Below are 16,076 nucleotides of genomic sequence, written 5' to 3' on the forward strand. Positions count from 1 at the left end.
TGCGCAAAGTTTTGCGGGACCAATATAAAGTTCGTCGTGCAAATCTTTGTGGGACCAATATATAGTCGTTCGTCGCGCAAAGTATACCCGAAAAATTTGGGCGGGTACCAAAAATGCGAATTTTAATTATTTTTTTTCCAACTTTGCGCGACCAATATATAGTAGTTCGTCGCGCAAAGTATACTCTAAAAATTTGGCGGGTACCAAAAATGGGAATTTAAAAAAAAAAATTACGACTTTGCGGGACCAATATATAGTTCGTCGCGCAAAGTATACCCGAAAAATTTGGGCGGGTACCAAAAATGCGAATTTTTAAATTTTTTTTTTCCAACTTTGCGCGACCAATATATAGTAGTTCGTCGCTCAAAGTATACTCTAAAAATTTGGCGGGTACCAACAATGGGAATTAAAAAAAAAAAAAATTACGACTTTGCGGGACCAATATATAGTTCGTCGCGCAAAGTATACCCGAAAAATTTGGGCGGGTACCAAAAATGGGAAGCGGGAATATTGTGGTCGCGCAAAACTTTGAGCGACCAAAATTTCGTCGTGCAAAACCCTAAAAATTTGGGCGCGCACCAATAGTTGGAATTTTTTTAAAAAAAAATTTTCGAGACTTTGCGCGACCAATATATTGTTTCGTCGCGCAAAGTGATACGGTTTTTAAAACCAAAATAACACCTCCACCATTTTCTCAATGTCTTCTACTCTTACCTCTCCTCTCTCTTTCCTTCTCCCCAAATCCTACTCTTTCTCTCACACTCACTCCTCTCACTTAATCTCTCATCTCTCTCTTCACTCTCACTCACTCTCACTCACTCTCTTATCTCTCTTTTCATCATCTCTCACTCTCACTCACTCTTTCATCTCACTATCTTCTCTATTCTCTCACACTCACTTCTCCCTCTCATTCTCACTCACTCAAAATCTTGTCAAAAGGTATATTCTCTCCAAACTTTAATTTTTTTTTCATTAATATGTGTTTTTGGAGTTAGTTTTGAGTTTATTCTAATTTTTTGTTATTTTGTTGTTATTTGACAATATTTGTTTTTTTTTTGGTAGGGAATCGTCGAGACTTTGACGGCTAAAGTTGAGGATTTGGACGCTATCGAAACATATCCTCCGCCACTATCACCACAATAGGCTTGTAGATTTTATTATTGTACTTTGTTAATTTATGTGTACATTTTGAATATTATATATATTGGATAATTTGACCACTATTTTTCATATGTAATTTTATTTTGAATATTTCAATTTAAATTAAAGTAATTAAAAAAAATAAAATCATACAATTAAATTAAATTTAAAAAGTAAAAATTTGAAAAATTAATATAATGAAATTGATATAAGAGAAATAATATAAAAAAAAATGTCAAAAACCTTGGGTGACAAAATATTTCGTCGAGCAAACTATTAAACTAGTTTATTTTAATTAAAAATTTTAAAAAAACAAAAATTTAAAAAAATTGAATATTTCGTCGCGCAAAGATTTGCGCGACATTAGGATTCGTCGCGCAACGATTTGCGCGACATTCACTTTCGTCGCGCAAAATAATATTATTCGTCGCGCAAATTAATATTCGTCGCGCAAAGTTGATAGTATTCGTCGCGCAAAGTAGTTATAATTCGTTGCGCAAAATAATATTATTCGTCGCGCAAAGTATTTTTGCGAGACAAAAAAAAAATTTCGTCGCGCAAAACCTTTCTTTACGATCTTTGCGCGACGAAATTGTACTTTGAGCAACAAAATTATTTCGTCGCGCAAAGTGTTTTTTGTAGTAGTGAAAAGAAGAGGATGCGCGCTGGAGAAGCAGATTGTGGCTCTTTGGGGACTTTCATCAAACACTTTGCACAGGTCAATTTTCTCATCTTCCATGGCAGATTTCAGAGGTTGCAGGGGTCACTTGACCATCCTTGCTCCTCTGTAGATCCGCCCCTGCCCACAGCAGCAATAACACTGCGAACAAGAGAGTTGAAGCTAATTATATATAAAAGCTGAAAGATGAAAGATTATAACAATGTTGTAAGGAATAAGCAAAAGGCCAAATGGGAACTTAATTGGTGGAAAATAATCGTATTTACAATTAATTAACACAACAAGTCACGCATGTGAATATTTCTAAAATAAAAAATAATATGACATGTCATTGGATTTGGATGTAGCAAAAATCAAATTGAATCCTACACAAATATAAAAATCAAACCATTGGAATTCAAATTGTATAATGATTTTAGTGAATCAAGATTTATCTTATCTTTTTTCCAGGAATCAGGATTTATCTTATCAGAAAAACAATAAAATGATACTAATTCAGATACGGTTAGGGTTCCTTCTTTCTTTTGGATTATTTCTCTGTTTTCCTATAAATGCCAAGCCAACAAACCCTAGAGCATAGCATCTCTTGGTTTCTTTTCTGCCTCTTAGCTAGAGTACAATATTCAGGTCTTTCGATGGCAAGAGAAAGTCGCCCAAGGAAATTGGTAAAATCAAGATATGTATATATAAACGCGGAGCTCCCAACTGAAATCATATTCTGTCATATACTCCCACGGCTACCACCAGAGGCTCTGATGCGGTGCAAGTACGTATGCAAGTCTTGGTACTCCCTCATCCGCAGCCCTTCCTTTGTCACCGACTTCAACGACAGAAACAAGAGCAACACTAACTTCCTTTTCCAGAAGAATACCCGTTTGTTCTCTTCAAAGATAGAGGAGCAACAAGGAGAGAATAATATTCTAATTCCAACACCCATCGCCCAACTTCCACTCCCGACTCGGAGCAAATTTCTCAAACGTCATCCTGATCTTGTGGAGTATATTCTAAATCCAGCACCTGTCGCCGAACTTTCGTACCTGAGTCGATGTGAAGCTTTTGAATGTCATCCGAATCATGTGCAGAGTGTCCATGGCTTGGTTTGTGCATCCTCTAGGTGTGGCCCTGTCTTCATACTTAACCCTAGCACTCAAGAGTCCATCGAACTTCCATATATAATTGAAAATTACCGCTTGGCATCCGCTACATATAACTTCGGCTTCAGTCCACTGACCAACGAGTATAAGGTTCTCCAGATCTTGTCATTTCGTCCCAATAGTAGAAGTGATTTTCGGTTCAACGTATTCACCCTAGGTAGGGATTCTTCATGGAGGCCATTGCAGGTAGACCCTGCCGACCTTCCTTTTGATGCTCGAGATCACGACTATGAGATACAAAATGGGAGAAGTACTGGATGTGTGTGCCTGAATGGGGCCATACACTGGATCCATGAGACACAGAAAGTGATAGTGGTATTTGACGTTAAAGAGGAGACCTTCAGAGTGGTGCCACTACCTGACGAATATGCGCAAGAGTTTCATCTAGATAATCATGGCCACAATAGGGTTGCTTGCCATGCAAGTGTTGTTGAGGTGCAAGGATGTGTGGGTGTGTTTGCTGACAAGTCGTTGAGACAGGACAAGATAGTGTTATGGATTTTGAAGGACTACCAGAACCTTGTGTGGGTGAAGGAGACTATTACCGCCGTGATGCCGATTGGAGAAGGGTATGTTAAAGCTTTAGGTACAATCCATACAGGTGAGCTAGCACTCGCTCTCCATTTTTATGGAAATACACCAAAATTTGACGACCGTCCACCAAAATTGCTTCTTTATGATATGGAGAGCAAACAATATAGAATACTTGATTTCGTTTTTCCTAATAATATGGGACTTGCTCGGGGAATACCTGTTAAGTTAATTGCTAGTTATGATGATAGCATTGTCCCCTTAAAATGAGATGAATGATGGCCGGCCTTGATTATAGTATATCACCGTTTCCATGGAAGTCTCTATTGCTCAATTCTGTAATTCATCTTTGCAAGTGTGCTTGTTACAATATACAAATCTGTAATTCGTCTTTATAGATTTCAAATTCCAATTTGAATTATGTTGTTTAGCAGACTATGTTGTTTTTGTCTTCATTAGCAGACTATGATCAATTTGGCAACAGAATGAAATACATTATACATACGTGCTTGCTCAGTATCCCAACAACCTTGGACAAGTGAGCATGCTCTCTCACTCACTCCTGCCGGGCTGTGCTTAACAATTTGTTAAGGATTTATAATGGAATAATAAAATACAATAAAATTTTCTTTTTGTTTAAGGCATTTGTAACAATTCATTCATCCATTATTTCTTTTATTCTTTTTTGGGTCTTATTTGTTTATTCATTTTGGTATTTGATTTTTTTTTGTTTAAAAAAATAATAACATAACTCTCTGACGTGCTAAAGTTGACAATTTGTTAATAATGAAATAATTAAATAATAAATTGAAAAAATAAAAAAATAAAAAAATTTGCTATGCATGTCGGTCCTATGCCACTATTTCACCAAATTCTTCTAGAAACATTTAGCAGCTAGAGAAAGGATCCAAAACCTAAAAAAATGAAGAAAAAGATAAAAGAAAACAAAGGTATATCTCTGGCCGTCCACGTGGGTGTATCCTGTGGAATGTGAGGTATCCGGAGCATTTTGTAGGGTCGTCGACTGTTCATTCTGTAAAAGGAAAGAAAAAAGAAAAAAGAAAAGAAGACTGAAAACGAAAAGCGAAAGAAGGAAAGGGGGCGCTTCTTCTTACGGCGGCCGCTAATTTGGAAGCACGATCAGGTGACGGCTTGCTTTACTCTTGCTCATGTTAAAAATATAGATCGAATATTAACATTCGTGCTCTGCTTTTGGTGACAGCTTTACTCTGTTCTTTATCATTTAATAATTTAATGTTAAATCTTTCTAGATGGAATATTATTATTTTATTTATGCATTACGATCAGGCGACAGCTTGTTTTGTTCTTTATCTAAATCTAGATAGTATAAATATTCTTGTATTTATATGCATTTAAATCAGTGAAGAAGATAAGATTTTTTTTTTTTTTTTTGGGGTCGAATGAAGAAGAGAAGATGCTGCATTTAATGTATAGAAATAATAATAATAAATATTCTTTGTTCTTGGGCATTTTTTGGTTGATGACATTTGTTTTGTATTTGTTCTTGGGCTTTGCCCTCTTTTTATTTAATTCTTGTTAATTGTTAAAACAAAGTGTGAAATAATATTTAAATGCATGCAGTATGCACTAGAAAAGAGAAGAGTGGTTCCCTTCCCCTTCCCCTTCCCCTTCCCCTCTCCCTCCATCAATATATCTCAAGGTCAATGGAACCTTAGGACAATCTTCTTTCTACTTCTTCTTGCCATCATCCTGTTCCTGTGGATATAGGGGGTTTGGTATGTGACGACTGACCTCCATAGCCGGATTGCCTGCTACGGTAATGGCAATAATTTTGCACAGACAAAACAATCTCGAATGGCTTTGATTTGAGGAAGCATCTTTTAGGGGCTGGGGCAAATACTACACACATAAACACATAGCTGCTGTGATATCAACATAAATCCCTTCTTTCCTTTTTCCAATGCGAAACAAAATACTATTAACAGTCAATAAGGTACAACAATCACAAACAGAGTTTACACAAAAGAAATAGTAATAGATAGAGGAGATCCAATGGCTACCCCTAAAGCTAATCCTAGTCATAAAACCAACTATAACACTAGCAATGTGACCTGAAAATCCTAATCTCTAACTTGTTCTATTTAGTTTTTATTCTAGTTACTTAATAATGAGTGCTGTTATTTAGTTTTGATTCCAGTAACTTGTTCTATTTAGTTTTGATTTTAGAGGAGGTAAGATATTAAATGCTGTTATTTACCTGGCTTTTGTTCACCAATATTTGTTGTATTTGGTAGCAAAGGAGATATCCCATCTCCCAGAGAGTTATTTATCCAACTTTTGTTTTCCAGCATCTCCATTTCACTTTATTTATTGGTGTTCCTCTTTCAGGAAATTATCAGAATTCTGCTTATCATGCGGGGCCAAGATAGGATTAGCCAGTTGCCTAGTGACCTTCTTCCTCGTATCCTTTCCTTCCTGCCAATCAAGGATGCAGTAGCTACTAGCATCCTTTCCACAAAATGGCACAACATATGGACCATAGTCCCTGTCATTGATGCAGATCAAAACTCAATACAAGTCGACGAAGATCGATTCTACACCATTGTCAACTCAATTCTGCGCCACCCGATGGCTGCGCCTTTTCCACTTCACAAGTTCATCCTCAAGTGCGACCGATGCACCAGTCATGCTGCAATCAACAATCTGATTCAGGCAGCTCTTGACCGCCAAGTGAAGGAGCTGGACCTTTGCATTGCTCCACATAACATAGTGCACAAATTCCCGCTGCCTGTGGAAGTATATAGAAACCAGCATCTCAAGGTTTTGAAATTCAGCAAAGTGAGGGTTCATGACAATGAGCCACCAGGTTCTTTCCCACCAGGTTCTTTCCCATCTTTGAAGAATTTGCAAGTGGACATCTCGTATGCTTGTGACAAATCCTTGCAAAAATTCTACCACCACTGTCCTGTTCTTGAGGAGTTGAGAATGGAAGGAGAAAAGAACCCATTTCGTAAAGTCAATTGTCAGTTTGATGTCAGTTCAGAAAGTCTCAAAGCACTATACATCAAGCTGCAGTCTAATTATGATGTTCAGTATGATGATGATGAGGAGGAGGCGGAAGAGATATATACTTTTAAAATTAAGGCAAAGAATTTGGAGAGCCTTTTCATTGACGAAGACATATTGGCAGATTACGAAATGGAAGAATTGATATCCCTGGTTGAAGGCAATATTCAAATTGGGTGGAAAGATCACCAGTACAGCATGGGTGATAGAACATTCTTTAACAAAGCTTTCAAGATAATCAGGGGATTGACCCATGCTAGGACCCTAACCCTGGGTGAGAGGACCACTGGGGTAAGACTGATTTCATTTTGGTAAACTATTTGGGATTTACGAAAAAGGTTCTAATCACTTGCTTTTACTTTTATTTTTTTCACTTAGGCACTTGGATATGCTGTACATTTGAATTGTGTACCTGATAGTGATGAGGATGATGATGAAGATATGTTCCTGTGGGATGTAGATGTGCACATTTGGGACGAGGAGCAGGTTTTGAAACTCTGTAGGGAGAAAATTCCAGAGTTCCATCATTTGAAAATTTTGAATCTTTCAATAGGTAATCGTTATGGATGGAATTTTCTGCCATATTTACTTAGGTTCTTTCCTAAGTTGGAGATGCTCCGTTTGGAAATGGTGAGTATATCAATTTGTTCTTACTTTATTTGTATAAAAGGAGCGCAACATATTCTAAATCTTTATTTTTCTTTTCTGTAATTTATTGGATTGGCAGGTTTCTGTATATGGTGTGGATCCAAACAAAAGATTTGCGTGGCATCCACCCCTAGAGGAACCAACATGTTTGATGGAGACCATCATTAGGGTCGAGGTAAAAGGATTTCGCCATGAGGACGGAGAGGGGTGGCCATTGATAAACTATCTGCAGGAAATTTCTACAGAGATTCGAGAGTTCCAAATCCTAATAGAGTGATTTAGTAAATTATCTGATTGACTCTTGAGAAATAGATATACAAATTCCAATCCTAAAAGACATATAGAAATACGATTACCCCTTACCAGCAAAGGTTCGGGTCGGCAGAAAGAGAGAGGCCAAGGCAACGCAGCTTCCATTTTCCATCTTCCCATCTTTCTATCTTTCATCTTTCATCTTCAATATTCCATCCCTCCATCTTCCATCTTCCATCTTCCATCTTCCATCTTTAGGGTTTATGGGTAGAGAGCTCGCCTCCTCAATCCTCAATCCTCAATCCTCAATAGATAGACAGAGACTCAGATGAGATCTATTCTGGAGTTTCGGGGTGTTTGGTTTGACTTGGGTTTCGTTGGCTTCAGAATCTCAGATAGATCAGATCAGATCAGATCAGATGCTTTGAGTTTTGTCCTGTTGTGTCGTTTTTTTTAATTTAATTTTGTTTTGTTTTTCCCTATTTTGTTATTGACTTTGGTGACACTGATATCTTTGCTATTTATTTATGTTTTTCCTTATTTTTGAAATTGCGGCTGTGAGAGAGTTTTATTCATTCTTGTAAGTCAACTAATAGGGTTTTGTTTTAAGTAATTTTTTTATTGATGCCCAATGGAATGGAACTGTCAAATGGCTGCCCGATGTGGCCCATTTGAAGTTACAAATATATATATCTCTCTCTCTCTCTCTCTCCCGATTTTAGGCATGCAGTAGGATTGAGTAGCTAAAACCCACGGCATTTTTTGAAGATTTGTGACAAATGCAAAATACATCACATAACCACCTCAAGTAGGTGGTCGATATGATTCAGTTTGTATAATATAATCCATCAAGCTGCTGCTGCTATCAGAAGGAATCACAATTTGTATGTGCCAGTACCTAAACACTCGATAATCTTCTCCTTCAAAAAAGAAAAACAAAACAACAAAGCCAAGCATAACAACAACGAATTCTTTACTACTTGGTCCGCAAGACAAACTAGTTACCACATGACTTTGCAGAATATATAATCAAGACAGTTTTCAGCATACTTTAAATAAACCACCAGAGAACAGCGCCAAAGAGAAGTCCCATCTCTGGTTGATCAGCCGAAGCTTTAAGAAATCTTTTCCGGTGTCTTGTACTCTGTACTCAGTAGCCGAGTAATTTGCACACTGAAACTGGAAAAGGAAACACTTTCATGTCACTCACTTCTGTTCTGTAGCTCCTTTTTTAACACTGGGAAGAAACAATGTACAACCTTGATAGGTGATTCCCATTTTCCGCAACCAGTGCTCTGCCTTTGCAATTCTAACATTTTCAGCAAATGTTGTCGCTGATTAGGTGGATGACAGGCTTAACTCCTTTTTTATGTGCTCTGAACAACATCATATGGCTAGGCATTCCAAATCCCCTGTTTTGATTGGGTTTTTCCCATTACAAAAAAAAAAGTAATTAGAATTTTGAAAGGATTTTTGTTTTTTTGGCACATCTTTTGAAAGGAAATTGAATATTGCACTGAAAGGGATAATAAATCATTTGTCATGTAAGGAGCCAAGCAGAGCCGGTCCATTGATTTTGGGGGCCCTGTGCAAATATGGATGTCGAGGCCCTACATATATACAAGTAGGAAAAAAAAATCCATATAGAAACAAAATTTTCTGACACGGGAGGAACACCTTCGGAAAGAGCTTCCCAGAATTTTTTTTTTAGTCACTCTTCCAAATCACAGAGCTAATAAATTGATTTCCAATTTCAATGCTCGGTGAATTCTCATGTGAATGAGGGAGGGAGAAAAGAACTGTGATTTTGGGGAAAGGGCTAAAGCTTGGGTTTTTACAATCCAAAATTTGATGGAAGAGGGTGGTACACTGGTACTGAAGAGAAAGGGATGATTTATTTTGACGGAGGAGAGAGAGAGACTCACTAAAAGAGAAAAGAATATTATAATGGTTTTGCAGCGCAAGAGTTGGGAAGAGGAAAACACAGGTTTCAAACCATAATAAATAAATAAAAAGAAGAGTTGCAGCGTGAGAGTTGGGAAGAGGAAAACGAATTAAATTAGGGTCTCTACTCTCTAAGTTGTGGAGGTTGTTGATAATTAATATTCAATTCAATTTTGGTTTTGGTTTTGGGGCCTTGCATGTGGCGTTGTGGGGTGATATTTAATATTTTATTTTTATTTTCATGTTTTAATTAATTGAATGCGTTGACTCGGAAAAATTTGGGGCCCTTAAATTTTGGGGGCCCTGTGCGGTCGCACACCTCGCACACCCCATGGGCCGCCTCTGGAGCCAAGCATGGTCATGTACACAACATCCAATGAACCTCTACATTCCCAGCACCCAAAGTAGTTCCAATGAAACAGAACACGATGGTGAACTGAAAGCCATGCCAATTGATAATGGTGCTTCTCCTTATTGGTGCAAATATTCTGCAGAAGAAATAAAAAGACAGTTAAATTTTAAGTTTTCAAAATGTCTTGGTTGCAAACTCATTGGTCATGGAGTAAGTTTACAAAACATGTCATGGAGTATATTTATGCCTCAGTAATTAGCACACTAATGGAATTTACATGGCACAGCTATACAATGCATAAAACTTGTGGTTTACCTGGAAAATGGGACACGTCCTTTCATAACTGTGCACATAACCATATACTGCAATATCAACCTTGTACTTCTGCCATAGTTTCTTAAGGCTCTCCCTCCCCATTGGCTCCTCAAATGAACCTTCAGCCACATTAAAGCTCGCAGAAGAATAACCGAGTACCTGATGTGCCAGAAATATCAGCCATGGTTGTTTGTCTATCAACTGATGCTAGGCAGTTCTTAATGAACTTGAAGTTAGATAATGTCAACTCTCTCTCTCTCTCTCTCTCTCTCCATCCAGAGATTTCTAAGACAAGAGTACTTCATTCAAACTAAATTAGAAAAACCCAAGATAACCTGGAACTAATCATAATGACATCAATCAATTTCGTGGTACAGACTACGGTGGCCGAAGGTAAATTAAAGAGGGGCAAGGTCAATATAAAGTATGTCATTCGAAATCATCAATTCAAACACACCACAACCTGATCTCATATATCAGTAAATTAAAGAGCACATTCGGCTCTCTTCATGGCTCTACTGCTCTATTTCTTCTTCTATCTCTTGTGGCCATTTTCTCCCCGTATCTCTGAAAAATATCCGCCAAATCAACCAACCCGACCTCCCTCAGTTTTTTCCCCACCTCCTCAAACATCCCCACCCCTTCCTCATTTGAGTAGTAATGCAAAAACTTATTATAATCAAATCTAGGCACCTCAAGTCCTCTTTTGACCACTCTCTCCACATACTTGGTGGCTTCTAGTGACTTCCCTGCCTTAACCAGACCACCAACAAAAATGGTATCAAAATTCACAAGAGGATCCGATCCCTTCCTTCCTCTCTTTCCCAAATGTCCTTGCAATAGCATGATATAAGTGTGCATGTTAGGCTCACACCCCTTTTTAATCATCTCCCTAAACACTTCTGTTGCTTCACGCAATTTTCTTAACCTTAAAAGGCCCTTGATCATCCCATGGAACACGTTAATATCCGGTTTTTCAATCCCTTCCACAATCTTATATGCCACTCGAACTCTACCTCTTGCTAAAAGGCCATAAACCAGTGAAGCCAATGTGGAATTATCTGCTTCGATCCTTCTCTTTTGCATTTCCTCGAACACCACATGAGCTTCCTCAATCTTTCCCCTTTTACACATCCACTCAATCACAAGCCCATAAGTTGAAAGACCCAAATCATCCATCCTATTCACCCTCATCATCTGAAAAACCTTCAATGCCTCACCGTATCGATTCGTCTTGAAAAGGGTCTCCATCATTTTCTCAATGGCATCAATATCCGGGTCAAACCCTTCATCCACCATCAAATTCCAAATCTTCGAAGCCTCAATCAAATCACCCACATCACAAAACCCTTCAATCAAACACCTGTACGTAACCCCATTAGGCCCAATCGACTCCTTCAACTTAAAAACTATGAATTTGGCCTCAACAACAAGCTTAGACCCACAAAGACTCTCAACCACCTTATTCAAAGTCTCCAAACTATAATCAAACCCATACCCATTCATGACATGAAAAAATTCAACACACTTGTTCAACTCCCTGGCCTTGGCCAAGGTCTTTAAAGCAGTAAGAAAAGTCTTATCATTCACCAAACGGCGTCGTCCCATTTCATGGAGCATGTCCCAGAGGAGCTGGATGTTCCTGGCCTTGCCGATGACGTCAACCATTTTGTTGAACGAGACGGTGGTGTGAGTGAAATTTGGGTGGGTTTGGGTGTAGAAGAAGAAGAGATAGACGGGCCGCCATGAAAGAGGGAAACTGTTGCAGACCTGGAGGAAGAACTCATGGGTGAGTTGGAAGTTGGACGAGTTGAGGTTTGAGTGGAGACGTGACTCGGGCGAGTTCTGTTGCTGGTAGAGGATGGTGCAGACTCGGAGGAGGTGGGCTGGGTTCACTGGGGATGGGGATGGGGATGGGGATGGGGTGGCGAGTTGCGTCTGAGTTGATTCGGTTGTTATGAAGCGGAAGAGGTTTATGAGGGGTTTTGTGAGGCTGCTACTTCTTTGTCTCATCATCTCTACGATTTTGGCTCTATTTTCGACCAGGTTTTGCCGCGTCTGGCTATTTTACTTTTTGACAACCAAAAAAAACTGTACGACTTGGAACCTGACTCGGTCGGCCCAACTCAGTAGAGTTGCTGCTGATTGTCAACTAGTTGGGTTGGGTCAATCTGAACGAGCCTCTGACGAGTTGAGCCATGGTTATTGGCAGCAGGCCCATGAGTTGACTACTTGTTAAATAAAATTATAAATAAAAGCTTTTGTATTAAACCATAACATACTCATACTGCAAAATAAATTCTTTGGTGCATCTACAGCACCGCTACATGGTGTTAACAATTTAAATCTTATAATATAAATTAGTCTTTTTGCACGCGCTTTCGCTCTTGCAAGAGGTTTTTTATAAAAATATTTAAATTTATTTTAAAATTAAAAAAGATAATGGATAGTTGTGTTCCATAAAAATAAGATTCATTATCTGATTTTTCTTTTAATTTTATTTTTTTTAATATGAAAAAGTGTGAATTTACCATATTATCCTCATTTAATTAATAATTTCAATTCTTAATGTTTACATTAATCAAGATACTTTGAATGTTTCACTATTCTCTGCATTTTACTATATATATATATAAAATAGATAGCATAATTTTAAATATCTCGCGTTATTTAAATTTGCAAGTTATGTACTTAAATTTGATATATTTACTTTTTTTGTGGTCTTTCAAATCATGCACCAACGTCACAGGTCTAACTTATGTGACATTCTTTGTGATGATATAGCACCCAATTTGGGATCATGAAATTTTATCATTTTTAAACGTCATTGAGAATATAGCAATGCCACACACCAATATATTCGAGGAGACATATAATTGTCCTAATAATAAAGGGCATGAAATCTTTTATAAAATTTTGAAAATTTAGAAATTTATAGCCGAATTATTTTGGAAACATGATAGACTGAAATACCCAGAAAGCCCCTCCGACAGAAGAGCGAGTATTCAAAGGCCCTACTCACACAAAATCACAAATTGCGCGCCTCCTAGTTCCTCTTTCAAACAACCTAACGGACGGTCCAGATCTGGTCATCGGCACTCCACAAGTTGCTCGATCTTTAACAGCGCGTCCTTTCCTTATTTAAACCCGCCCTCCCCAATTTCCTCGCATCCCAACCCCTATTTTAGTTTTACCCATTCGTCGTCTTCTTCCTCCCGAAAATAGAAAAAAAAAAAACCCAAAACCAGAGAGCTCTGCGCCACCACCACTGCCACTTTTCCATCTCTCATTTTCGGTTGATTATCTCTATCTGAAACGAAACGATGTCGTCGCCCGAGAAGGAGAGAGAGACCCAGGTTTACATGGCCAAGCTCGCCGAGCAGGCCGAGCGTTACGAAGGTCACATTCTGATATATCTTTTCTCTTTTGTTGATCGATCTTTGAGTTATATATATGAAAAATGTTGTTATTTGTCAAAGCTGGCATTGATCGGATTGTGAGTGTTTCAGCATTGCATCGGATCTTACAGTATTATTATGAATTTACGAACACTTTTGTTTCCGTTTGATAAGGCTGGCCCAAAATACAAATTAGTCTTTGTTTCGGTTTGGAATTTGATCGTCCCTTTTCTGCATATAAGGAGAAACTGTGTTGAAAAATAGTGAAAATATTTGGTTAAATTGAGTAATTGGAAACAAGTCCGTAATGAATTTCTTGCTGAAATATCATGTTCAATTAATGATGCAGAAATGGTTGAGTGTATGAAGAAAGTTGCAAAACTGGACCTTGAGCTGACCGTGGAGGAGAGGAATCTTCTTTCTGTGGGATACAAAAATGTCATAGGTGCTCGACGGGCCTCTTGGCGAATCATGTCTTCCATTGAGCAAAAGGAAGAGTCTAAGGGGAATGAGAACAATGTCAAACTGATCAAGGGTTACCGCCAGAAGGTGGAGGAGGAACTCTCCAAGATTTGCAATGACATTCTGTCTATCATAGACAAGCACCTGATCCCCTCTTCTACCTCTGGAGAGGCCACTGTTTTCTACTACAAAATGTGAGTCATGCTGCCCTAATGGTGACCTCCAATCATTGTAACCAAAGCAACTCAACCAGCCCATATTTCATTTTTTTATCTCCTGTTATTTTGCTTTGTTATGTTTATCTATTTGTTTGCACGGAACATATTCCAAAAGGGCAAAATTGCAAATAGATATGCTGATAAGTATTTTTCTGCCTCGCATGCAAGTGGCGCACATGTAATGGGGTCAGGGAATTTTCTTTGTTTCCTCCTTGGCCCTGCCTAACAGATAGGTTAAAGATTACTATATCCTTTGGTTCTGTTTGTGTATCCTCCTCCATGTGTGTACTGACATTCATCATATTGTATTTGAAATTAATAAAATTTTGTCGACTAATATGTAACGGCATGTATGCTTCAGGAAAGGTGACTATTACCGGTACCTTGCTGAGTTCAAGACCGACCAGGACAGAAAAGAGGCAGCTGAGCAGTCACTCAAGGGATATGAGGCATGTTATTAAATTGACACAAATGTGCTTACATATGTTTGATTCTTTACACTCCCTATCGTTTGATGTGCTCTCCTATTGCCGTGTCATATTTCTCAGGCTGCTTCAGCCACTGCAAACACAGATCTCCCATCAACCCACCCGATCCGTCTTGGTCTAGCCCTCAACTTTTCTGTCTTCTACTATGAGATTATGAATTCTCCTGAGAGGTATCACTTTACATCTGTTGTCATCTTTTGATCATTTTCATTTAAATAAACTCCTGAGATGTTGTTGTTGTTACTGGAAACTTGTAGGGCTTGCCATTTGGCTAAACAAGCATTTGATGAGGCAATTGCAGAGTTGGACACCTTGAGTGAGGAGTCATACAAGGACAGCACCCTTATTATGCAATTGTTGAGAGACAACCTCACTCTCTGGACCTCTGATTTGCCTGAAGATGGAGGTATAGCATACACCTGGATACTTGATTAACATGCATTATTATTTTCACGAAAACGCGTATTTACTGCAAGATTAAATCCTTCTTTAGTTCCAAACGATACAAGTTCCTTTCATTTTTGAACTTACTATACAATAGAAAGACTTCGAAAGACTTGTATTTATGTTCAGCTCTTCTTTTTGTGAAACGGGTTGTTCCATGCTGTTGCTGAATGATACAGGTATTAAAAAAAGAAACTGTATGTATGTATGAGCTCATCACAAAGGTGCCTGTATCTTCTCTGTACAGGCATCATCATGGTAGAAGTTTCTGTTCTGAAACATAATTCAGATAGAAGAGACTTACACATAAAATCCTTTTTCTTTTTTTCTTTTGTTTGCTCAGGTGACGACAATTTCAAAGGTGAAGAAACCAAACCAGCAGAACCTGCAACTGCGGCGGTAAGTGCCTTGACATTTTCTTCGGGGGCAAGGCAACTTGTTTTCACTCTCAGATTATATTAATTTAAATGAAATAAATATATTTGCAGACTTGATGGGTACCTGAAAAATAGCACGGCACATGGCAAGTGGAAAAGACTTTTGCAAAAGGCGACCTTTAGCTTTTCTCACTCAGTTTTCGCGAGGGGATTGACTGAAGGACGTACACCCTTTTTTTCTTCTTCTTCTTCAGTTTTCATGATATTGATCCTTCTAGGTTCCAAAGAAGATAGGAATTGATCAATTTTTATATAAAAAATTTGGATTTATGCTTTTGCTACATGTTCGTTTATATAAACTTCTTATGTTAAGCAATGGAATGGACTTCTCGTCTTCTCTTTATTTTTATACAATTCCTCCCCCCTCCGACTTGTTCGTCTTTACAAATTTTGAAAAGAAGCCAAAAGGGGACGAATTGTCGTCTTCTTCTGGCTGCTTTGCTTGCAAATTGCAATCAAACATTTTTATCGGTTGGGAAATAAGTATGAACAAGAACTACTAGTGGTTTTCTTGAAAGTCGGTGATTAGCAAATAATCTGGTAAAACAATCATAATTACAGCTAAA

At 38.2% G+C, this 16,076-nt stretch overlaps 4 protein-coding genes and 1 long non-coding RNA gene across 6 annotated transcripts; 3 read left to right on the forward strand and 2 right to left on the reverse strand.

Moving 5' to 3' along the window:
• Nucleotides 1-2,454: 2,454 nt before the first annotated feature.
• LOC110751338 (putative F-box protein At1g47730) lies at nt 2,455-3,774 on the forward strand. Its single transcript, XM_088248630.1, has 2 exons — nt 2,455-2,755; nt 2,834-3,774. The coding sequence occupies exons 1-2, from the start codon at nt 2,455-2,457 to the stop codon at nt 3,772-3,774; spliced, it is 1,242 nt and encodes a 413-aa protein (XP_088104756.1).
• A 1,173-nt stretch (nt 3,775-4,947) lies between these two features.
• On the reverse strand, nt 4,948-7,706 carry LOC148297845 (uncharacterized). Of its 2 annotated transcripts, XR_015833133.1 has the most exons (3): nt 7,564-7,706; nt 5,744-6,456; nt 4,948-5,385 (listed from the first exon to the last, which is right to left on the reverse strand). It is a non-coding gene; the product is annotated as an uncharacterized LOC148297845 (long non-coding RNA). The 2 variants fall into 2 exon arrangements; XR_015833132.1 differs by lacking the exon at nt 4,948-5,385 and having other exon boundaries at nt 5,412-6,456.
• Nucleotides 5,899-8,084, forward strand: LOC110751337 (F-box/LRR-repeat protein At3g58900-like). The gene is made up of 3 exons (XM_021951790.2): nt 5,899-6,843; nt 6,931-7,182; nt 7,280-8,084. The coding sequence occupies exons 1-3, from the start codon at nt 5,899-5,901 to the stop codon at nt 7,475-7,477; spliced, it is 1,395 nt and encodes a 464-aa protein (XP_021807482.2). The 3' UTR covers nt 7,478-8,084.
• A 361-nt stretch (nt 8,085-8,445) lies between these two features.
• On the reverse strand, nt 8,446-12,322 carry LOC110751295 (Pentatricopeptide repeat (PPR) superfamily protein). The gene is made up of 2 exons (XM_021951738.2): nt 10,064-12,322; nt 8,446-9,884 (listed from the first exon to the last, which is right to left on the reverse strand). Exon 1 carries the CDS (start codon nt 12,077-12,079, stop codon nt 10,571-10,573), a length of 1,509 nt encoding a protein of 502 aa, XP_021807430.1. The 5' UTR covers nt 12,080-12,322; the 3' UTR covers nt 8,446-9,884; nt 10,064-10,570.
• An 885-nt stretch (nt 12,323-13,207) lies between these two features.
• On the forward strand, nt 13,208-15,864 carry GRF12 (general regulatory factor 12). Its single transcript, XM_021951708.2, has 7 exons — nt 13,208-13,462; nt 13,811-14,117; nt 14,503-14,590; nt 14,690-14,799; nt 14,887-15,035; nt 15,417-15,472; nt 15,562-15,864. Exons 1-7 carry the CDS (start codon nt 13,387-13,389, stop codon nt 15,565-15,567), a joined length of 792 nt encoding a protein of 263 aa, XP_021807400.1. The 5' UTR covers nt 13,208-13,386; the 3' UTR covers nt 15,568-15,864.
• Nucleotides 15,865-16,076: the final 212 nt, after the last annotated feature.

Source organism: Prunus avium, chromosome 1, assembly GCF_965620075.1.
Source record: "Prunus avium chromosome 1, drPruAviu1.hap1.1, whole genome shotgun sequence".
Taxonomy (NCBI): Eukaryota; Viridiplantae; Streptophyta; class Magnoliopsida; order Rosales; family Rosaceae; genus Prunus; species Prunus avium.